This window comes from Tubulanus polymorphus, chromosome 4, assembly GCF_964204645.1.
Source record: "Tubulanus polymorphus chromosome 4, tnTubPoly1.2, whole genome shotgun sequence".
Classification (NCBI taxonomy): domain Eukaryota; kingdom Metazoa; phylum Nemertea; class Palaeonemertea; order Tubulaniformes; family Tubulanidae; genus Tubulanus; species Tubulanus polymorphus.
The window spans coordinates 23195485-23220581 of NC_134028.1; the positions used below are offsets into that span (position 1 = coordinate 23195485).

Sequence of the window (25097 nt, forward strand, 5' to 3'; positions counted from 1 at the left end):
CAGGGGGTTTAATGTACCCGGTAATCACATGGAAAAATCATGGAAACTCAGGGTATATTTAATCGGAAAGTGGCCACCCGCCTTGTATTATAATGTTTTTACTAATGATGTGAATGAATATTTAGATTGTAGCTGGTTTAATTGAGAAAGCATCTGATCATTATTCAAAAGCTTGTCAACAAGCAGACGAAGCAGTAGCAGATGATTATTCCAATATCAACAAGGCGCACATGGGCTTTGTGAAATTTATTGATTGGTATCTGCGTATTAACGATGATGATAACGATGATGAAGGTAGAGTATCCTGCTAGGATATTCCTGAAAATTTCTTTGGCTCAGTTCAGCTCTTATCGTCTTCCTTTACAGATGGAATCTCGAAACCGCTGAATGAGGATCAATCGCGGAATCTGGCCGAGAATATGGTCGTTTCTTTGTTGTCTGCGATGAAGCATAATTCACAAGAAGCGCGTCAATACTTTCCCCGTCTGCTACAAATAATCGCCGAATTTCCGCAATTGATCGAGTTGTTCATCGAAAAGGTAAGTGAACAACCGATAGTCGGCCAGATACTCGTGCGAACGATAGATTTAACTGTTTGTTTTTATGTTGGCAGTCTAAGAGCGTTCCACGTTGGATGTTTATTTCATGGATCAGTCAAATGGTCGCGTTACTGGATAAGAAGGAATCTTTAGCCGTTCACGACATATTGTTGACGGTATGCGAGGAATATCCTCAAGCTGTCATTTATCCTTTCAAGATTTGTAGCGAGAATTTCACATTCGAAGGCCATGAAAATGATAAAATGAGCCAAGCAACTATTAAAAAGTAAGATTTCTGATTGATCCAACTAGAGAAGGTGGAGGTTCTCTCCCACCTGCCATTTCCCACTGTCTCTGATAGGGTGACCAATGACCTGGAAACCCTAGAAAACACAGGAATCAGAAAAATTGAGAAAATATCAGGGAATTCGATGAATTTTACCAGAAACCTGGAAAACTCGGATAAATTTGGATAATGTTATTGTGGGGCGTATATTTCTTTATCAGTACGTGATTCAATGAAAAATGAATGATTCGTAACATTCAAATCAGGTAAAATTCAGGAAATTTGTAAATGGCCAAAAAGTGCTAATTCTGTCTAAGGCTGAAATACTATGAATTTTTCATCATCATTTGTTTTTCAGGTTGGAAGCAATGTTAGGTCAGGTTCCTCATGTAAATACTTTCATAAGTGCTTTAGAACAGTTTGGACAACCTGAAGCGCTGTTCAAGGTATTGTTGAAGAGTGTTTACTTAGAATGTACCCGGTATCTTGTTTTCTTCAGTTTTGACGAATAGCTCTGTTTTAAAAATAGGATTGGATCGACGAAATGATGAAACTGATGAGAGACCCGAGTTCAAAGAAGACGACCGGACGGCAGAAGATAATCGATGAATTCCGTGCAATGTACGGTCAACTGATGGATTATAAACAGTCGTTGAGTACAGAGAGCAGTAGCCAATCACTGTACAGCAGTCAGTCTAACTACGTCGAGACTATGGGTCCATATCGCAAACGATTTGGTGCCAAATACGCTGAGGATATCGATAAACTATTTGGCAAGGATGGTTCGAAGTTGATGCAGTTATCACCTCAGGTAAATAAGATTCTGGATTGAGCTCGGGACAAATTATACCCCTGTTAATTTCGACTCTTAAGATAAATCATTGGAAAACTACCAATTACGTCTTGAAGTCAAACTTAACCTAGATTTGTGAAACTGGAGCCTGAGTTTTACTGTAAATGTGTAACCGGTATATGTTTTGTATCGTAGGCTTTTCAAAAGAACATTTCTTCATTGTTCGCGTCAATGCGAGATGAACGTACTCTGAAGCCTCCCAGCACGCTGAAAGAATATTCACCGTGGATGGCCGAGTTTAAGGCTACGAATCTCGACAAAGATTTAGAAATTCCGGGTAAAATATTGTGTCAATTTTAACCCCTTTACAAGAAGTTTTTGAAAATTCAAACAACTAGTAACTAGGATAATTATTCTAGAGAATGGGAAAGGTCTGCTGAACTGAGACTAGATTAACAATGGGGGATGACTAGCATGAATGACTAGCAACTAATTGGTTTTACCTTTCGTTCCCTGGACAGGTCAATATGACGGCCGTTCAAAACCACTACCAGAATATCACACAAAAATATCCGGATTTGATTCAGAGGTTAGTGATGAAATTCCAGAAATAGTAAACCCTCCTGTTGTTTCATTTTGAAATGAGTTACCAACACCTTTCATTCGATGTATCGTTATACAGGTATTGGTGATGTCGTCTTTGAGGAAACCGAAGAGAATTCAAATCCGCGGTAATGATGAGAAGGATTATCGGTTCCTGGTGAAAGGCGGGGAGGATCTGCGACAGGATCAACGAATCGAACAACTGTTCGAGATCATGAATGAAATATACAGTCGCGATTGGTTGTGTAGCAAACGTAAACTACAACTGAAAACGTATCAAGTTATACCGATGACTGCCAGGTATAACGCCTTGATATTCTGAAAATTTCATCAAGTTGAAAAAGTGCGGTAAATCATCGAAAAGATGTTCTTCTTGCAGAGTCGGTTTAATCGAGTGGGTGAAGAACACAAAGCCTCTGTTCGATTTCCTCCAAGGCGCGATGACTGAACAGGAAAAGAAATTCTACAAGAGTGGGTCAGTATTCAATTCTCACCACCTAGAAATTCTACACTTCATTGAATTGATGAGAAAATCTTTAACCAAAAAGACATCAATTGAATCTTTTTTATCGTGTAGCAATCAATTGATATTTTACAGGCAAGGTCCGAGTACTTGTTATGTTAACTGGATCTCGCGTTTCGCTGGACCTAAAGCTTCGCAGAAAGACGCATACGAGGCCATGTACTACAAGGCGAACAAGAAGGAAACCGTGCGCAACTTTGAAGAACAGGCAAATAAAGTTCCGTGGGATTTACTGAGGTTAGTGTCGGAGGGTAGACATCGTGTTAATCTATACTGAAACGTGAGCCTGCGAATTTCTGCTGATAAATTTTCAGACGAGGATTCCGCAGAATGAGTTCGTCGCCGGAAGCATTCTTCACGTTGCGATCGCACTTCATCACGTCTCACGCGATGATCTGCGTCAGTCAGTACATCCTCGGCATCGGAGATCGTCATTTATCGAACTATATGATTGATGAAGCGACCGGTGGAATGGTTGGTATCGATTTTGGACATGCTTTTGGAACTGCAACTCAGGTTTGTACATAGAAGCAGTTAGTAGGGAAAAAAAAACGAGAATTACGAGCAGTACGTTTCTGGCAGAATAACTTCTATAGGGTGGTCACATAGCTGAAGATCAGGGTGAAGTTATTGCTAGATTGCGAGTAAAAACAAACAGTCTCTGTCTATGTTTTACATATTTGACTGTGTTATTTAAGTGGATTCTTAGCAGATCAAGTAGGGGAAAACAATGTACATGTCAGGGGAAAATACAGTGAAAAAGCAAGTCAAATAAAAGTGGCCACCGTCATCTTTTATTCATTTCAATGAATGTTTTACATACCCTGGTAGTTCTATTGTTTGAAATATCTTGATTATATGCTATTACAGTGTACCAGTACCACACAATCAACAAGAGCTAAAAGTTTTGTCATATCTTCTAGTGACAAAATCATACGCGAGCTAGTAGTCTTTGAGTAGATTATTTCTTCTCTTTGCTGTTACTAGAGCTCGGTGAGGATTCAGCATTTACTGCTCATTCATTTTCGATATTTCGGTTTTGATAGTTTCTGGAAATTCCCGAATTGATGCCGTTTCGACTGACGCGTCAAATTCTGAATCTGATGCTACCGATGAAGGAGAAAGGTTTGTTCGAATGTACGATGATACACAGTTTACAGGCGTTGAGAAATGATCACGACTTACTGCTTTCAACGATGGACATATTCATTAAGGACCAATCACTTGACATGATCGTAAGTTTGACTTCTTACAACCGGAAAATTGATCGGTTGATTCATCAATGAAATGACCCTATGTTTAATTATAGCAATTCGCGGAGCGCCAGATGAACACTGGAGTACAAGGACTTGGTAGGTTTGGTTTGGTTATGTTAAGTTTAGGTTTCTTATGCAATTCTTCGTCATACATGTTACCGTGTTTCTCATTTAAATCTATAGATATTGATACCAGTGATTCAGCCTGGTACCCGAAACAGAAAGTGCTATTCGCGCGTAGGAAGTTAGAAGGTGCAAATCCAGGCTATATTACAAGGTAAATAATCTTTCAAATGTATGGAAGTTCTCAGAGTTAAACTGTGGCTGTTAGGTGAACATTTTCTTGAAGAAAAACTTGGCTTTGGAACTGAATTGAGTGGCCACTTAGCTGGAAGTCATGAAGAAAGTCGGGAATTTTCTTTTCTTTAGTAAAAGCCAGGGAATCGTCGGGGAATTAGGTTAAAAAGCTCAAAATCTGGGGAATGTCGAGGAAATTTGTTGAGGTTGCTAGATCACGTGTAAAACCAGACAGTTTTCGTCTGTCTTACGTAGATGACTGTGTTAATTGAATGTAATCTTAGCGGATCAAGTCAGGGAAAATGGCAAAAAGCGAGTCAAATAAGAGTGGCCATCCTGTTCGAATCTTTATATCACAGATAATCTCTTAACATATTTCCTCCAAATCCTTATCAAAACTGTATTTAATTAACGATATTATTTTTTTATGCTGTGGAAATTGTGTGATCGCTTTTATCAACTGTCTTCATTTCATTTCAGGGACGAAATCAAACTCGGACACGCGCGAAAGAAAAAGAACATCGAAAAATTCTACAGCGTCGCGTTGGGCGACGAATCGAACGTACGTCGTAGATGTGAAGAGAGTAAATTGTCGGTAGAAGATCAGGTGGCGTGTTTAATCGATCAGGCTACTGACAGTAACATACTAGGACGTACCTACCGAGGCTGGGCACCGTTCATGTAATTTGTTTATACGGTTTCCCCCGTTTCAATCAATATAGTTCCTCTATAGCAAATTAGTGTTGGGAATTAACTACGAGTTCAACAGTTTCGACCAACAGATACCATAAGCAGCAGTACACTTTGACTTGATCAATACCATACAAACTTATGTCTATTCTGTTGTAATTATCATCAACTGGTTTAAAATGGAAATTTTCTAAATTGGAAGATTCTGTTTAAAGTGTAATAATAGATTTTATTTTTGTTACGATATAACTGTGCGTGCGTTTTATGCACTTATAAAGAATGTCTACAATTTAGATAAATAGCATTTATTTATTCATTGCTTTCACACATTATGACATATGTTGATTATGCAGATCTTGTAATTTTGATTTTCAATTAATACCAGGAAAATTTTGATTTGTGTACTGTAATTACTTCAACATTATCTAACTATTCACGCAATATAAATTGTAGTTTCCACAAATAAATCCGTTAAAATCTATGAATTTTTGTTTTCTTTCTTTCAAGGTAATGTAGTCATTAAAACTGGTTTCGTCAAAAATTTTCTCTCCTTTTTACTTGAAACATATAGTTCATCTGATTGGAATCTAGAAGACGCGAGAATGGTTGTATTTGTTTCGTTTGTAAATAATTCTTAAAACCATGCAAATGAAATAAATTGTATTTGAAAATTGGATACCCAAATAGGATACCCTGTTTTGGGTATTGTCGGAGCTACCCTAACTACCGTTTCAATCTCTGTTGCCTTTGATCGAGCATTCAACTGAACGAGAGAGGTCGACGCCATTTTGCGTCGGATTTGCTGTATTTTTCATCGACCAACTTTGGCGCGTTGATTTTTCGGGAATAAACGCTATCATGACACTATCACTTGCTTAAAGCTATCTGGATCGTGGTAAGTGTTTAAAACATTGAATTTTTGTCTGGATAATACCAGGTATATTCTGTATAAAATCCTTCAACCGACATGCACTATTGTGTTCTTTGACTTACGATTTTTTGACTGGTTTTTGTTTGTTGAATGAATGAGAGGAACGACGAATGGCTGAAACTCGACTGACTTTATTACGGCCACTCGTTTTATAAAATGCACTTACTGCTGGAAGTGAGGTTTTTTGTAAAAAATGATGTTGAAATCTTGTCATAGAAAGAGAGGTGTCTAATGAGATTTTATGTCGAACCAGGGCGAGTCTATAATTTTAATTGGATCTGATGATAGTTACCATCCTTTTGTTCTCATTGATGATAATGTAAATGGAGAATGACGATGATTTTCATTTAGTCTCTCTTCCTACTACAGATTCAAATACTGAGCAGCTTGCCTTTAAATCGATTGTTAAAGTATTGTTTATTTCTCAAATATATCTCCATATGGAACCCAAGATTACTGCTATTTGATAAGAATGACATGGTTCCCACAGAAATTGGGAAAAACTTGGCAATTCTGAGATAATAATCCCCGGTTTGGAAATATTTGGGAATTTGAAAAATTTTCCTCGAATCGGGGAAATATTTGGGAAATTCATTACATTTCACATAATTGCATTTGCCGAGGGTAACTTTTCTCGGCGATTTCTCTTGAAAAGTACCTTTCAACCAGTCACCACTAAAATGTTGACTAGCATGATGATATGTGTTCATTTGCATTTGGGAAAATTGAAAAATCACCCATACTTGGGAAAAACTTGAATTTTGAATTCTAATAACTGCGGGAACCATGAAATGATATATGTAAAATAGATAAGAATACTAGGTGCAGGATTAATAGTTATTGGTGTAATATGTATATTTTCATAATAACAATGCAATAAGATGAATTGAAAATTAAGGCCTAATTTAATTTTTTGCTGACTCTGCATTATCATAACAGTACCATACCACTGTGCCTGCTAAATCATTCATGGTTCAGTCGCTCAAAAGTTGGTTAGAGTAAACCAGTGGTGGATAAATGTCATATATTTTTCATTATTGTTACCAAGGAATGGTAATTGTCCACACGCCAGTTAACTAACCAACTTTTGAGCAACTGGCCCCTGAATGGCTTATACATAATGCGCGACTTAGGAAAATATGGCTGATAAGAACAGTATTTGAACCTGGCCCGACATATTGTCGGGCCACTAGACCACCGAGGCTCATTGCAAACCACTGAAAGTTTAAACTATAGCACTGAACCTAAACAAATCCTTACTTTACCCTCTCGGCTATCTTCTATTTCAGGTTCAGAGTTGTTTTAGATTTGTGTCGTGTTTAATTGGTGCACATTGACTGCCGTTGAGTCCGCTGAGATAAGAACTGCAACTATCGAATCATCCGTGCGTGTTCCATTCGCTTGTTGACAATTGACAATATCGTAGTCGTACATCGGTGATAACGCTAAAACTCAGTTCCGTTCACGAGTCCGTGGTCTCGTCGCGGTGCCATGTCCTACATTTACTACAAATTCAAAAGCAGCATCGATTATGACACGATCACGTTCGACGGAGTGAACATATCTCTCGCCGACTTCAAAAAGGCGATCATTCACAAGAAGCGGCTCGGTAAGAGTCAGGCCGAATTCGATCTACAAGTGAAAAATGCGCAAACCGGAATCGGTAAGATTTACATGTACTTCAATTCACCCTAGATCTGAAGATATTAGGGTTCTTACATAATCAGGGAAATCGTGGAATTCCTGATTCATTTTTTTTCGGCAGAGAAAAATGGGGAATTCGGTCTTTCGTTGAGAATCGGGAAATATGAATTTTTGCGTGTCCTTTCATACTTGTTGGTGACGAGTGGCACAAAGGAACAGACCCTAGTGAAGATATCTTATAATAAAATTGGGGAATTTCTCAATGGTTCAGGGAAATATCTGACCTGTATGAACTTCGAAACAAGTTTTGTTTAAATGTTAATGTTTTTAAAATCATTTTTCAGAATACGCGAGTAATGACCTACTTCCGAAGAATGCTTCCGTTATCATATCCAGAGTTCCATTAAGTCTTAAGTCTTGGTGAGTTTTCAATTAAAAAAACTGCAACAGTATTCAGGCTAATGCTTGCGAAGGTGAATGAAAAATCCTGCACGGATTGGGAAAGTCAATTTACATCTTTTTTTGAGGCTCGTCATTTTAACGTCTGGATTGGTGGAGCACCTATTCATAGCCTTCAAAGTTGATCGAAAATTAACCAACTTGCTGCTAAGTGAATAGATTGAAACTAGAAATGTAGAGTAGATTTAATCTACTCTACATTTCTAATTTCAATGGTACTGGTACTGTTATATGTATCTAGGTTTTCGACGTGAAAAATGACCCTCAAATTTGGTGATCATACCCTTAAAAACCCCTCAAATACCCCTCAAATTTCATATCGATGGTTCTGTAGGAACCATGGATTAGAATTAGATTAGAAGTAATTTTGACTGTGGGTGCTACCATTTGACGCAAGAAAGCCGCATATTATTAGAATGTCGGGAGGTGCGCGATTAGGCTCAACTTGATGAATTTGTCGTTTCAGGGATCCGATCGTAGCTCCGATAAAAGAAGACGGCAACAGTCCACATAGCAGCGTATGTAGTTATAATATTAAATATTCGCGTGGTTGTAAGTAGCGATCGGTCGGAATGAGCTCATGTCGAGGACCGATGCTCCGTATAGTATCGTTGTTCTCCGTGTTGCTGTCGGTCACAACGACGTCTCCTCTAATTTTAAAAAATAATCGATCTCGATAATTGGTGATTTGAAAGTCTCTTTATTATTTGTCGGTTGTATTTGTAATCGAGTGATAAGAAATGATAACGTGATTTTGATATATATATATATATATATATATAAGTATCTGTGATGATGGTGATGTTAGTTCTGGTGTGTGGTTTCTAGCTTCATGAAAACAACTGTTTTGAATATGTAGCGATAGGGATGGATGCTCCGTTGATTTGTTTCGATGGATCGTATTTTTATGCGATATTCGAAGCTCTTTTTCGGCGTAACTCGGCGTTCTTTTTCAGGCGTACATTTTTTCCTGCACTGCCATTTTTTAGGAAAATCGTTTTTCGCATTTTTAAACACTTTTTGTAGCGCTAGATTTTTGCTCTGTTATGCATGTACATGTTTCTTGACATGTTTTGGAAAAATGTTTTTTTCGTTATTGAGAGAAATAAATGATTGTTGTGGAATTCCCGTCTTGTCCTTGGTTGTGGCGAGACCGCTGCTAGTCAAATGGTTTTGTGCGAACTGGTCAGAAGATTTGAACGCCTGTCCTACGCAGAGGCTGCTAGAAGGATTGATTACTTATTGAATTGCTTCATTTCTTCTCTTTAAGATGTCGGAATTCTAAGCCTTTCCTACTAAAATCCCACTAGAAAAGCTCGGAAATATAATTGATTCATTACAACAGTGATTCTTGAATTCCTACAAGGGCGTCGGGTAATACTGGCAATACGGTTTCGGTTCCTACATGCTAGGTTCCCCGCAAAACGACACGGAAATATCGGGCAGAACAAATAACTGGGCTCCTTCAAGAAGTATTTTCGGGTTTATAGCGAGTCAACAAAGTAAAAAGAGCTTACTTATGAAAAAATTTCATAAGGTTCTTGGTAAGCGCTTACTTATGGCAAAAATTTGATAAGGAGCTTATAAAGTGCTTACTTATGCAATCAAAAAGCATTTACTTTGCCTCGGCCTTAAGTACTACTACAAACCTTCATTTATTGATAAAATGAGCATTTTCATTTTGGAATGGCAGTTTGAAAAATTGATACAATTAAATTTTAAATGATTGGATATCTAAGACATAAACAATGAACATTCAAACCGGTGACCCTAAAATACCCCTGTAATCCTATTGTCTGGCAATCAACCGATACACGGAATATTTGTTCAGAAGATTACGTTAATTTAGGTGAGATACGTTCTACCTGCATGGAGTATGAATACAACAGACTTCCTGCAACAGCTATTGGATTTACGTACACGAGAACTCACCATAAAAACACTCGAGAGGAAGGCGGGTAAGGGTGTACACTACGTGAAGATTCATCTACATTCATTGTAAAAGACTCAATATTATGTACACTTAGATACAACAAATCAATGGCAGTGCAGGGTTCATTTTAGAATCAACTGTGTTGATCCTTATAGAATGGTTCTGAGAGTAACTTTCTGTTAGCTCTTGGTGGCACAAATTGTAACCACAGGATATAAACAGCTGATATTTTGTCATTAGGAGGGAAATAGGTGGTGGAATTGATATGGCAAGTTTCAAGCCATTTGGATGTGCTGGGAGAGAATGTGCATAATTTCAATAAATTTTTCCTTCATTCTACTAATCGATGCTTGCCCTAGTTTCATAACATCACAGGGAAAGCCCTTCACAAGGCATCACTTGGAAATCCCTCCAGAAGGGCTTTTCCAATGACATTATCAAGAACTGTTTTCTACCATGTACTTGTAACTCATAGGGAAAACACATGCCATGTATATCATCAAAGTTGAACATGCTTGGCTACAAAGTGCACCATGATTTCATCTTTATTGGCTGTTTATACGTTATTGCAAATCCTAGAACAAATCGATTTTGGTGCTCAATACTTGAATGTACTCAGTTGATCCTACTGGACCCATGGTCCTTTATAGAATTGTCTCTTCGAAATTCATTTGAATGTGCAAAGCCTAGTGTATGTTTAAAGGTCATCCAAAATATTAAATTTGATTGCCAATGAATTTTCTTATTTCATGCTATTATCATTTATTTAAAAAAATGCTGGGAACGTGTCTTTCGAAAAATGCTGAATTGTACTGACTGCTACAAGCCCTGAATCGCTGAACAATTTCCTCATTCTATGAGTAACTTTAGAGAAATCAATCAAGATCAGTAGAACTTTTTCTCTCTGGTTCAATGATGAAATATGCGTAGCTTTATTTTTTTTTGAGTTGATGACTTTTGCCTAACTGTTGTGACATTAATAAAAAATGTATCAACTAGATATTACAATTCTCGCTAAGGTTGAATATAAAAGTAAATATTGTCTTGGGGGCAATTTGTACAACATAGTAAGCTTTTCATGCTTGACTGGTAGACTGATTATAATTAATGAGTTAATGAGCAAAACCCACAGTTGATGATTTAACAATTTAGTATCTAATGGTTTCAAAGGTACCACTAAACTTCATTAGAGAAATGAAAATAACATACTAATAATGATGATATGTAAATATACCACTTAGAAGGTTTTCATGCTGTCTGTGACTTAATATGATCTTAGTATGTTATAGGTGATGTGATTAGCTAATTAACAGAAAAACATGTATTTGTGATAATATTGTTGGAAAATGTTTTTTATGCCCTATGCTTGACTTAATCTGCCGATTTCTTAAAATTCTTTCTTGAATTGTATAAATGAAAACATGTGATTTTATGGGCTAAAATCCAATTGTTAAATTGTTTAGAATAATTAGAAATTGTCGTGTTATTTGTACATACAGTTAGTTAAGTCTATATTTATTAATTTCAAGTATTTGATACTTTAAAGTGTATTTAAATCAACTTGATTACTGAGTCGTACAAACATTTGATTATGTAGTATTTTACATGTATTTTGATGATTCCTCGTCTGATCACTTGTTAGTGTAGAATTGTAGTTGACACTCGTAATAAACTATTTTATGATTAACGTAATCACAGAATGAAAAATACATGTATTATTAATTTTTGGTTTTTTTAGAAACTTGTGAGATTGTAATTGATTTGGAATGATAACTCTTGGCGTAGGTCGGTCTTGCGGCTGCTAGTGACTCTACAACGGAGTCGTAAAGACTTGTCCTGCATTCTCTAGCCCATTTTTGTATCATATAAGAAATTTTGCAGTTATTTTGTTAACTAATATCGAGATCCCCTCGGTGAATGCCTCTATCGAATATCTAGATATTTGCTGATTTATTAAAGATAATTTCGATGATTTTCGCATAGGAGTCAACTTAGAAATAGCTATTTTAGGCACTCACTAGAGGAGGTCTGTAATTAGTCCAGTGATGAGGGATGTTATTATTGTGATATATGTATGTTTATGGACTGTGGACTCTGCATTGTTTACTACATGAATTTGGGATGTGCAAAATTATACAAAAATGTTCAAAGTTTCTTTCAAAGAAAAAAGTTTGCCAGGTTAGAGCCAGTTTGTAGCACAGTTTTGGCTAAGTAACCAGTTTCGAAACTCCTTCCTTCCAAATCCATAAACAAGTAAAGCTGGAAGATTTTAAGATTCTGAATTAATCACATTAACTGTTTTCGTGATATTGTGTTTAAAACTTGTATAAGTATAAGATAGTTATATATTTCATTTTTCCTGGCTTCGTGCCCCTGTCTACCAACTTGATTTAGCATGTAGTTACATATAATCATGTTATGGCACTTTTATTCTCAACTTAATAAAATGTATGCCATGTTTCTAGGGTTTTTCAATTGTAATTCCATTGTTTCTAGAGAACTAGTGAATATTATTGTATTCTACATACTGCCAGTCGTTGAAAGGGGTGTGTTTAATTTTTTGTTTCGTTTACATACTTTGATATAGATGGCTGCAGATCAACGATTGACTTTTGAACAACTGCGTAAGGTACATACAATTAAACATTTTTTGATTTTGTTCCCTGTGTGCACAATTACCGGTAGTTTAATAAATCGATCACATATTTGCAGGGTGGCCACTTGGAAAACCGAAAAGTCGGGGAATTTTCTTTTCTTTAAAAAAGTCTAGGAATAGTCAGGGAATTTTGAGATTGCTAGTTTCCGGCTATGTCTAATGTATTTAACCGTATTAATCGATCGGATAATTATATCAGGGAAAAGTCAGGAAAAAAGCAAGTCAAATAAAAGTGGCCACCCTGATCTGGTAGTGTGCCTTTTCATCATCCTTTTGTTCGTGGTTATTGTTCGAGGGTGGTTAAGATCTTGATGTCGAAATCGTGATGTCATTCTATTTCAGACTGCTGATCTCGCCGGAGCTAACGCGTCGGAGGATGATAAAATTCGCGCCATGATGTCCCAGTCGACTCGAGATTACGACCCGTCAAAGTAAGCGCTGCAGCTCGAATATCCCTCTACCCTCGATTATCTGCGCTCCGTTTATCCGCCACCCTCACCGTCTACCAAGAAAAGTAGTCGTACTGATTTATGCGACATCATTTGTGGTCGATTATCGGACCATCATGTGTCCCAAATCATGATAATTACCTGTTATTATCTGCATATTTTTGTGCGAAGTAAACGATGTGAGACTGTATGAAATAAATACGAAGTTTATAAGGGTTCAGTTTGATAGAACTGAGTAATAACTGCATTGAATAGTTGTAGTGAAGTTTCGTTTATTAGTGAAAATGTTGAATTTCTGCCCCGAGTTTGACAGATAGTCGAGGAGGGGGGTAGACCACGTTTCCATCCATTTCTAAACTAAATAAATGATAATTATTTATGATTACAGTTATCAGTACCGTCCACGGTTTCCGACCGGAACACCGGGTCCCACTTATACGTGTCACAGATGTGGAAAAGCTGGTCATTTCATCACGAATTGTCCGAACAAACTGAAGGTAACAAATCAAAAGCCTTTCAATGTCATTGAAATAGGAACCTGATAGTTCAACAAATGTCTCTGTCTAAAAACAGGCCCGACAACAACCGCTACTAATTGAGAGTAGTACCTTCTCTTAAAAGCACGATTACTCCTGATGATATCAAAATGTTTGCTCAAAACCAGAGAGGTTTCTAGTTCTAAACTATTTTTGATGTCAAATTGTGGTGAAAACTGCAACGATGGTAGATAGAAACCGAGGTAGTTCGGTCTTTCGATACTTAGATGTTGCACGGTACTGTGGATCAATGTTTATAGATGTAATAATTATATTAACGCAGGATGTTCCCGATACTCGAATACGACGAAGTACAGGAATACCGAATAGCTTCCTCACTCGCGTTGAAGACGTTAATGATCTCGCTTCCAGTAAAGGAGTCATGTTAACTGCCCACGGACATTTAGCCATCAGTTCATTTCAGCAGTAAGTTCGAGAACAAATTATCATCGTTTATCATCTGAAATACCCTTCGTACCGGGGAAACTTTTCATAAACAAGTGACAAATATCTTGTTTTCTAAGCTTAGGGTTTTCATAACAATTGAGTTGAAACGATATCAAGATAACGTTCATAGTTTTTCTTGCGATTGCAGGTTTTTCTCAATCGACCATTCCGTATTATTCGTAAAGTTTTCGCTGGTTTTCTTCGACTTATCTTTTTCTGAATGAAATTGTTTTATCTCGTAGAGAGGCGTACAAACAGGGCAAACAGGAGAAACGACCGTTCGTTCAACAGAACGTAGCCGTCGAAGTGATCGCGGAAAAACAGGACATTCCGTCGGAGTTGAAATGCTCGCTGTGTAACGATCTATTGAGAGATGCCGTTGTGATTCCGTGTTGTGGAAACAGTTATTGCGATGATTGTGAGTACAACAAAGAATGAGTCAATCATTACCGGGTCTATACGAATCCTTGATTACTTAAAAACTCCTTCTAAACGGGAAATGCTTTTAACAGTGTTTGAATCTCCTTTAAAACCCCCTTCAATTTTGAGAAGTAGGCAATTAGAAATTATTTGGGTAGTGTTTGCTTAAGCCCAACGCACACGGCACCGAAAAAACGTTTTTTACTCGTGAAAAAATGTTTTCGATGTTTTTTGTTATGGCATGTGCGGGGAGGCAAAACGAAAAGCACCCAACTTCTGAACATGTTTTCTGTTTCGGCGAAACAAATGTTTTGCCGTGTGCGTTAGGCTTTACAAAACTGCCAAAGTTAGGGTTTTCCAAGATAAGAAGTACTGATTTAAGAGGAGTCTACAGTAATTGGGATACGAAAATGATGCAGATGCTTCCCTGAAATCTTCTCCTTTGAAAAAATCCTTGAAAACTGCTCATATCCAGGAACGACTGATCTGTAGGAACCCTGCAGGAGAAAACCTCAGAAATTCTAGAATGCTTTGCGATATGCGTTATGGAAAGCATCGTTCTGTTTCAACGAGCTATTTGTTTCATATTTTGATTTTAGGTATCCGTAATGCTTTATTGGAAACGGAGGAACACGTGTGCCCGTTCTGTAAGAGTAACGGCGTCTCTCCGGACAGTTTGATCGCCAATCAATATCTACGTAAAGCCGTCATCAATTATCTAAATGAATCCGGCTACACGAAAGTACAGCCAACCCCTCTAGCACCTACCCAACCAGTGCAAATACAACAGGTTCGAATAGTTATTCATTTTCGTCGTTAAATTCGATTACGGTAAGTCGCAGAAATGAATTACCGATGAAATTTTTCATTAAAGGCGCCGCCTGTTATGAATCATCCTCCGAACGCACCGGTGATCAACAATCACCCGGCGCTCGACGTAGCCGGACCGCCGTCGTCGTCGACGATGATTCCGGTGAAGACGGCGGCGCCGGTGACCATCGCGGCGCCGTCGCAGATGCACACGACGCAATCGCTGCCGCCGAAACAAGGCGGCCATTCGTCGTACGAGCCGCCGGTGCCGGGATCGACTGGCGAGACCCCGGACGACATATTCACAATCGGAACTATCGATAACAAAATAAGGTCAGAATCTCTGAATTTTATGTAGTGTTGAAGAATACGAAGTCCTGGTTGAGATTTTCATGTGAAAAATTGGTAGTTGTGAAAAAAATGTGAAAATTCTCAAAAGTCCGTGAAATTTCGCTAAATTGTATTTGCAGTAAATTTTGATATGGTTTTTCTGCAGAATGCTCTTTCTCTCTATTCACCTATAGAAGCTTATTTGCGAGTTTGGGAACTTGAATTTTATCGATCTCATTACCTTCGCTTCTTGGCAACTAGACGCACTGTTGTTACTTTACGAGCCAACTCTATAGTTTTCCACTGTTTTCGTAATACTCAATGCAGAAAATACTCACATTTTGAAAATTTTCCAACGCGAAAAATCCCGGTTTTAATCGTGTAAAATGTGGATAAAATGTAAAAACTGACTGAAAAAAATTCTGAGAACTCCACCGTACACGACTACGTATCTCACTCCTGTAAATGTAATTTTATTGATTTGTTTACAGACATCGGCACGGATATACACATGATACAGTACCACCGGGTAATCTACCTGCTAATGCTCATGTTACCAATTCATCAAATGGCGGGGTAATTAATCATAGTCAACGATTCATATCTCTTGTTGTCGTCTTTGAAATGCGAGTTGTTTCTATATATCATTTGGGTTTTTTTTTTTTAGCCTCAAAGCGTACCTTCTATCGTAAAGGGCAGCTACCACTACAGCGACCCTAATGCCCCTCCTGGTAAGCATATGAAAGCCTTGAAATCAGGGAAAAGTCTAGAACATTTTTTTTCTCAAAAAGAGTTTTTTAAAATAAAATCCTAAAAATCAGGGAAATTTGTTAAGATAGTTAGATCCAGCATATAATCATACAGTTTCTGTCTGTTTCACGTATTTGACTGTGTTAATGAATTGAAGTCTTAGCAGATCAAGTCAGGGAAAACTATTTAGGCTAGGCCTATATGTCAGTGAAAAGTGAGGGATAAATGGCCGCCCTGTTATGGCTCGTCTTGTCTGGATGGTTACTGAACTGGTATTCATAAATTTGTTTTTCTATATATAGGTTTGCGACCGGGTTTACCCCCTGGAATAATACCCCCAGGAGCTCCTCTGTAAGTTCAAACATCAATATTAATTGATTTCCATAGACAAGTGGCTGTCCAATATCAATAGTAGATAAAAACCCACAATAAAAAGAAAAACTATCTGGTAGCTTAACGTTTCAACTCAATTCTCTGAGCCATTTTCAAAAACAGTTTTTGAAAATGGCTATCGCGAGTTTTTCTTTTTATTGTGGGTTTTTATCTACTATCAATATTAATGGTTCACACGTTACGATAACAGATCCTGATTTCAGAAAACTGATTTCATACATTGTAGAAGGCCGTTTATGCCTCTTAGACCTCCGATTAGACCGGGATTCATGCCACCGCCGGGAATTCCTCCGGCTACGTTTCCTCCGCGACCGCCGCTGCGTCCGGGTTTCATTCCGCCGCCGATGACGAAGGAAGAATTTTATCGCGAGCAGAAACGCATGCAAACCATGATGCGCCAGGACAAGTGAGTGAAATAAACATTCACTAGACTTTCCATGAAATTGTGTAAAACCCTGGGCCTAGTTGCACAGTCGTGACTTAAGTGCAAAAGTGGTCTTAAATCTTAAGACTGGTTGAGTATAGAACTAAGTTGGTCTTAGACCAGTCTTAAATCTAAGCCATGACTATGCAACTGGCCCCTGGTCATATAGAGAAACCCACACTAACAGAGCTGCCAACTGTTCCTGATTTTCAGTATTTGTTACTATTCCATGACAAGAAATGCTGATTTGATTTGTTTGATGCATAAATATGAAAGATGTAAATGAGAGTCTAACTGTTGAATACGGCTGCTTTCATATTTCAATGAAATGTTACTGAAAAAACTCAGTACTGATAGCGCTTTGCAGAGGTTGGCAGCCCTGCGAGAAAGATGAAATCCGTAAGTTTTCCTTAAAGCTAAAGTTTATTTTATTTTATAAATTATTAGCTTAAAGGAAACTTTTCTCACTTCATATTTCTCGTTTAATCAGTGTGCAATTCTGTACATATTCCGCACAACGCGTTGTTAGTCTTTCCCCGATTGAGGATATATGTGTTTTGAATATCTCTTGCAGGAAGCCGGTCGATCCTATCGATTTATTCGCCAAAGAACTGCTGGAAAAACGAAGACGATCGAAGAGTCGAAGTCGAAGGTAAATTTTGTAAAATCTCGAGCTGTTTTTAATGAGTCAACGGTTTATTAAACACATCAATGATAATAATAATAATGATAATAATAATAATAATAATAATAATAATAGTGATAATGATTTAATTTCTTACTTAGTGCACTCCTACACATGTAATCAGTGCGCTTTATGTCAGTATTTAAACATGAGCCGATAGAATAATACAGTGGAACCTCCTTATAATGAACTTCACGGGACCAGAAAATCTGTTTGTTTAACCAATAGTTTGTTATATCCAGTGAAAAATTATTGAAATTTTTTCCTAGTTCGGATGAGATTTTAGTTTGTAAATAACCCATAGATCGTTATGAGGTCTTTGTTAATGAGGTTCCATTGTAATTAAAAATGCTTGTAGGATAATTATTAGCGTTTGTTATTGACATCGTTACCGTTTATTAATTACAGTCCGTATTACCAATCGTCTAAAACACGCGTCCACTCGCGCTCACCTCGTCGATCGTCGAGGTCGCGTACGCGGTCACCGGCGACGCGACCTCGACCGGCTCGTTCGTACAGTCGATCGAGAACTAGGTCGCCGCGACCTCGTTCTAGAACGCGCTCGCCGAGACCGCGCTCGAGAACGAGGTCTCGTACGCGTTCCAGGACCAGATCTCGGACGCCGGTCAAAAGAGTGAAAAGGTTTGTTATTTTAAATCTGTAAGATCAGTCATAAAATCCTACAATTGGGTACCAGCACCTACTGTGGCAATCGAGGATTCCACTTATGGCAGGCGAGGAACGACCAGGTTTGCTAGTGGTAACTCGGTTACCACACTCCAATTTCTTCTGCATTTCAACTTTTCTCATTGTGGAATCATTTTTAGTAAAACTTTACCATACACTCATTGGGGACGTCAATCCCATATCTATTTGATGATTTGTTTGGCTTAATTTCCATTTTGGAACCTAAAAATCACGTTCAAAGTTCATCGAAAATGAACTGATTTTCACTATCTATAACTGAGTGCATTGTTGCGCCATCTGGTGTGTGCCGGTATCCCATTGTTGAAAGACTTAAAAAGTTTATTTAGAATAGTAGAAATATTGCATGGAAAACTGTGCTATACGAATGAATATTTATTAAAGAAGAATTAACATATATTGCAGGTCATACACGCCGAGATCAAGGTCGAGGAGTCCGAGAGCACGAAGTCCGAGGCCGCGTTCCCGAACGCGATCGCGCACGCCACCACCGCCGCTGAAAAAACGATTACGAAGCCGTAGTAAATCGCGATCGAGAGTTCGTTCGAGGTCGCCGATCCGACGACGTTCGATATCGCCGTACGCGTCGCGACGACATCCGTTACGCACGCCGGTACGTCGGCCTCCGATGCGGCGCCCTCGCTCGCGATCGCCCGGGTACATACACGACGGCTGGCCTCCGCCGCCGCCGCCGCCGCATCCGCAGGGTTATAGAGACAGAGACTGGCCGCCGCACGCTCGGTTCTCACGATCTCCGGAACGATATCCGTATTCTCCGTACGGCGCGCCTCCACCTCATCCACATCCTCCGCCTTCGTTTTATCCATCTCCGTAAGTACGACCGAAAACTGTCAACTTCAGTCAAACCCGCTTAATTCGGAGCGGCTTAATCCGGGTTTCAATCTAATCTGTATATTATTTACGGTCCATCTATACATGAATGTATGTAAATAAATGATGTTGAATCCAGATTTCTCATAAATCGGATGAATTTCATCGGTCAAAACTGATTCGAATTAAGCGGGTTAAACTGATTTGGCTATGACTACTATGTTGAGAGTAGTTCCTTCTCTAATTAAGAGCTCAACTACGCGATCAAAACAATAACAAAACACTCTGAATAATTTCTACTTCATTATCAATTAGACTATTATTTCTGATGTCAAATTACTATCATTTTTGGTGAAAACTCTTGGTGAAACAATTTGAATTAGAGTAATCAGGTCATCTGTTCTGGTTCGGTTGTATTTCAATTATTTGAAAATTCTCCTCAATCGTCTGATTTCAGGTACGGATACGAAGACTACTACAGAGATCATTACAGTCGTGAAAATTACCCCCCTCCCCCGATGTATCCGCCGCACGTATCACCTCAGCGTAAACCTCAACCGCAGCCGTTACCGCCGGGAGCGAGTCCCGAGACGTACATCCTTCAACAACCGCCGCACGACGCGATGAGCGAGAAAAACGACGACAAAGAAGCGGCGCATAATCGTAGAGACGGCAGACGTCGAAGGGACGAGAGGAAAGAGGCTACGAACAGCAGCACCGGCGGCAGTCGGGGTCGACACGGCGATAGTAAAACCGGCGATCGACACGACAGTCATCATCGAGACTATCACGAGCGTAACCACGGCGATAAACACGACAACGACAACAAACGAAGCCACAATCGTAGTCGCCCGGACGGGGAACATCGCGGCGATCATAAAAAAGACGATCGTAAGAATTCCGACGCGAAAGACGCCGCTTCGAAGGATCCTCAGAACGCGGATAAAGAAAGTAACGCGTCGAACGGCGACTCAGTTAAAAAGGAAAAGGCCATCGATGCGGCTGCGGGCGCGACTGCGAAAGAGGACACGGCGACTACGCCTTCGAAGAAGAAAATCAAGTTAACTCTGAATAAAAGAGCGTTCGATAAAACGCAACCTAAAGAAGAATCGAAATCCGAAGGTGCTAAGAATTCGGACTCCGAAAAAGCGCCCGTCGACGATCCTCCCGCGAGCGAAACCGTCGCGAAGAAATCTAGTAAGAAACACAAGAAGAAAGACAAAGTTAAGAAGTCGAAGAAAGATAAAAGCAAGTCGTCGTCGTCGTCGGCGACGGAGAAGAAACGCTCGTCGAAAAGCGATTCGGCGAAGAAGAGAGAAAAACGCAAAACGTCGCAGCAAAGCGACGTCGCGAAGACGGACGACGATCGCGGGAAAGAGAGCGACGTTAAAACGACGACAAGCGAGAAGGAAATGGACACCGAGGAAGACGACACGAACGCCGAGTTGAAAGACGTCAGCGTCGACATCGCGGCCGACGATATCGAACTCGCCGAGGCGACGCACTCGGAAACCGAGGAGATCGTCGAACGCAATAGTCAAAGCGCGGAAAAGGATCTGGAAGGATTACCGGAACTTTCCAAGTGGGAACGCGTCGGCGCGTCGGATTCGGCCAACGAGGACGACGGCCCGAAACATAAAACATCGCCTAAGAAACCTCTTCCGAGGTAAGTTCATAATTTTGTAGATTATCAGGGTGGCACCTCTGATCTGGAGAACCTGGAAAACTCAAGAGAATCAGAAAAATCTAGAAAAAAAATTAGTGGAAAACTCGAAGAAAATGACAAATTTTACTGAAAACCTGGACAACTCATTCATTGAAAATAACACTATTGATCACGTGTTTCTTCATCAGTACGTGATTCAATGAAAAAAATGAATGAATTTTAACATTTTAAACCTAGAAATTTCTGACTCACTCAGGGAATTTTGTATAATCACAAGATTCATGGGATTTGTAAATGGCTGGAAAGTGGCCATTTCATTTTACCTGATAGTTCGTTTATATCCAGCATGTTAAAATTATCAAACTATTGTAATATTTGGCATGAAATTCTTTGTAATAACTGATAATTTCTCATAGTACCTAAGGTCATTTTAACAAGGTTCCGCTGTACCAATCTTCATGTTTACTAATTTGACGCCACCTCAACAACTCTAAAGTGATAAAATTTGTGAATTATTTTCCAGATCTGTGATAGACCGAGCTGAGAAAGCGATTACGAATAAACCATTCCGCGGATTACCGTCAGTCGTTCAGTCGTCGAGAGGACCGAGTCCGCCGAAAACGAAACCAGTGCGTCGCGTGTTCTTGGATACTGGAGTTGAAGACGGCAAGGTTCTAATCAAATCCAACTCCGATTTGCGTCATAAATTGGAGAGCGGTCGTAAAGATCGCGATCGCGGATGGAGCGGACGTAGTAGCGATAAATCGGATAGGGCCGATTCGGGACTCGTGGCGAAACCGTTGAAAATAAAACGCGACCATCTCAGTAGCAGTTCAAGCGGTAAAGAGAAGAGCGCCGATAAGAGAAAAGTTGAGAAGGCGAGTGATAAAGACTCGAAAGAAGCTCGGAAAGATTCTTCTTCTAAAAGTAAAAGTAGTAGTAGCCGCGATGGAGATAAAGATCAGAAATCTAGTTCTAAGGAGAAGAAAGAAGGCGACAGACGGAAGTCTTCATCGGTTGAAACGGAACGGAAATCGGCTTCATCCGTTTCGACGTCAAAAACTAAACGCGAATCGGATAAATCTGAGAAAAGGAAAGACAGAGAAGATGATAACGAAGATGAAGAGGGAGCGACGAAAAAGATGAAAACCGAGGAGTCTGCGGAGAAACCGCGTGAAAAGAGTAAGAGTAAAACTCCCGATTTGAAAGATAACGTCGAAAATGCGGAAACGTCGGCAACAGCGGCGGATGACGATGACGATGACGAGGAGATAAAACGATTGGAGGAGCAGAAAAAAGCGCTCGATCGTAAAATATCGGTAATCGACGAGGCGAACTTCGAGCCGGATTATAACGAAAACACCGACGAAAGCGACGACGACGACGACGAGGACGGGAAAAGCGACGACAGCGATGACAGCTCGAACGACAGCGCGAAAGAAACGGCGGCGAAAAAGTCGGCGAAAAAAGTCAAACATAAAAAACACAAGAAACATAAGAAACACAAGAAGCATAGCAGCAGTCATAAACACAAAAAACACAAGAAAACAACTAAAGAAGATTGAAATTGATAGTGATATATAACGGGGGCGTTTCACAACAGAATTAGGAATATTCAACTTTTTTTTCGGTAAACCCTGTGAATAGTGTACGGTGGGACCTCGTTAAAAGCTTCCGAGGTCCAGAACATCTGCTGTTATAATCGAAAGTTTGTTCTATCCGGTATGATATGAAATGAGTTGTCTTACTGGGGATGAACTGGGATGTAAATCGTTATATAACAAGGTTGTTATTACATGGTACCACTGTGCGTAAGATTAGAAGATCAAATGAATCGGTATATTGAGATTCAAGGGCCAGTTCCATCGTCATGGCTTAGATATAAGACACATCTAAGACCATCTTAGTTCTAAAGCCAATCTAACCACAAGTCTTAAGATTTAAGATCACGTTTGCACATAAGTCTTGTCTGTGGAATCGGGGCCCCAGTGCTATAGAATCGAAAATCTTTATCGGAAGTTTGTACCTGGAATTATGTACCGTTTCTGAATATACACGTAGCTTCTATCAGAATTAAACTCGATACTGACTTCAGTTTTGAAGAATGAAATGAGCAGCACGCATTGACGGTCCTGTTATATGTACTTAAAAAGAGTAAATGATTAATGATTAGTGAATACTTAGGGAGTGTTCAAATAGTACATACCGTTAATATTGCCATTTTAGACCCCTCCCCGTACGAATTCGGTATGTATTTTATTGAACCCGCCTCCCCTTACCCGTACGTACATTATATACAAATTGTTGGCCTACCTTTAATTGAAAAAGGCTAGCCGCTAGAATTTAATAGCGACTATGTACCTATCATATATAATCGCGTATATCTTAGAAGTGGGATGATATAAGGATACTGTCATTTGATACATGCATTATCTTCAAGATGTATATCTTATCTAATAGATATCTCTTGTCCAGTAAGTATGTACCGGTACATCTGCCTAATAAAAGACCCCATTCAGAAAAGTACGAACATTTTTCTTTAACCCTCCTCCCCTTGTACAAATTTAGTACATAATTTGTTTACCCCCAAACACTGTATGTACTATTTGAACGCTCCCTTAACCATGTTTGTACGAAAGGCCGCATAAAGCGCAGTCGTACAGATATTTGGATACTGGTATTAACGTCATGCGCGCTGCTTCATGTAAACCGCATTTACCATGATCTCGAAATTAATTTTTCGTAAAGGGAAAACTGTTTCATAGTGATATTTGAGAAGTGATGGAAATGTTAAACTGCGAATACGCATGAACAGTTTGTTCATAATCGATTTAAACGTACGTTCCTTGCGAGAGCAGACTAACAAATGTCTTTCTGCCTTAAACGTGATTTGGTACGTATGCATCGTAGGGTATTGTTGTTGAATAGTGAATATGGATTGAATTGTATGTAAAATAATAAATTAACTGTTTTGTAAATAGATATGTTCGTGTACACTATCAACAATTGATATTGTGATAAAATCCTGGCAATTTGAATCCTGCGATTTGTTACCATAAAAGTGGGAGGAAAATTAGTCATGCGATGGCTAGATGTATAGATGTTTCATGAGAAATTATGTTTGAGAATACGATCGGTATAATGTAGATTCAATCATGATCAAATGTGATCGCTCTCTTTAAGTTGGAGGCTTTTTCAATGCAAAATGATTCGATTTGCTCACGATCTTGAGTGAAGAAATTGCGATTATTAATTTATTTTATCAAAATCAAACTGAAGGCAAGTTTGATTCCTGTTTGGTGGTATGTTTCATCGTTCATTATTCCTGTAAATACATCGTGTATAATTTCAACTGTGTCTAGATGAAAATAAATTGGTAAATATTTTATAGATTGTGTTGAAGATGATTTGATTGGGATACAAGATGTCGCATGGATGAGAGGACTGATAAGAAATGACTCGAATAAGGATAGAAATAGGGATATGATATGACATGAGGGCTGGTGAGGACTTGTTGCTCAGTGAATTGGATATTGATGAATAAAGGATAGAAATAGGAATGTCCCAGGTTTGAACCCAGTCTATTGGCAGTGGTTTTGAGTGATTCTGATGCAGATACAGGTTGGCCAGGGATATTCCAGGTCCGAATCAATATTCCGAACTGATGCTGACAGACCACATGGATAATGAATTCAACAGCCGTGCCCTAATCTCGTTTACCACTGTCCTGAGGATAATTATTGATATCCTCAACCCAGGGAAAATGTATTTTTCAATAGTATCTAGTTTTATATGGAATTTGATGTGTAATTGTGCAAAGTGGCTTACACCATGAGGTGCTGCCACTATGCTCATTGTTAGCGGATTTTTCATACACTAACACTAAGCGACTCTGGCAATTGAGTACTACCGCTCTATACCGTAAGGTGCTGCCGCTATGTACATTGGTAGCGGATTTTTCATGAACTATAAACTATACACTCATACACTCTCTCACTTATTCATTGCGATTATCAAGTAGCTGATAAGTTGCATTAGATA

General features: G+C 39.0%; 2 protein-coding genes across 2 annotated transcripts in view; both read left to right on the plus strand.

Moving 5' to 3' along the window:
* Nucleotides 1-5383, plus strand: part of LOC141904468 (DNA-dependent protein kinase catalytic subunit-like) — a 28607-nt gene extending 23224 nt beyond the window's left edge. Inside the window, exons 71-85 of the mRNA XM_074793057.1 lie at nt 126-294; nt 367-539; nt 614-825; nt 1184-1271; nt 1355-1636; nt 1814-1955; nt 2140-2207; nt 2301-2521; nt 2601-2696; nt 2820-2981; nt 3059-3260; nt 3791-3979; nt 4054-4096; nt 4184-4277; nt 4778-5383. Coding sequence (XP_074649158.1) covers nt 126-294; nt 367-539; nt 614-825; nt 1184-1271; nt 1355-1636; nt 1814-1955; nt 2140-2207; nt 2301-2521; nt 2601-2696; nt 2820-2981; nt 3059-3260; nt 3791-3979; nt 4054-4096; nt 4184-4277; nt 4778-4982 — 2346 coding nt within the window. The 3' untranslated portion in view covers nt 4983-5383. The remainder of the gene's footprint in view (nt 1-125; nt 295-366; nt 540-613; nt 826-1183; nt 1272-1354; nt 1637-1813; nt 1956-2139; nt 2208-2300; nt 2522-2600; nt 2697-2819; nt 2982-3058; nt 3261-3790; nt 3980-4053; nt 4097-4183; nt 4278-4777) is intronic.
* A 361-nt stretch (nt 5384-5744) lies between these two features.
* Nucleotides 5745-24420, plus strand: LOC141903224 (uncharacterized). Its single transcript, XM_074791297.1, has 20 exons — nt 5745-5882; nt 7208-7581; nt 7907-7982; nt 8488-8539; nt 12542-12583; nt 12953-13041; nt 13448-13556; nt 13879-14021; nt 14285-14460; nt 15062-15252; nt 15337-15605; nt 16094-16178; nt 16270-16333; nt 16655-16703; nt 16972-17151; nt 17744-17821; nt 18263-18496; nt 18965-19390; nt 19848-21056; nt 21580-24420. The coding sequence occupies exons 2-20, from the start codon at nt 7410-7412 to the stop codon at nt 22619-22621; spliced, it is 4686 nt and encodes a 1561-aa protein (XP_074647398.1). The 5' UTR covers nt 5745-5882; nt 7208-7409; the 3' UTR covers nt 22622-24420.
* Nucleotides 24421-25097: the final 677 nt, after the last annotated feature.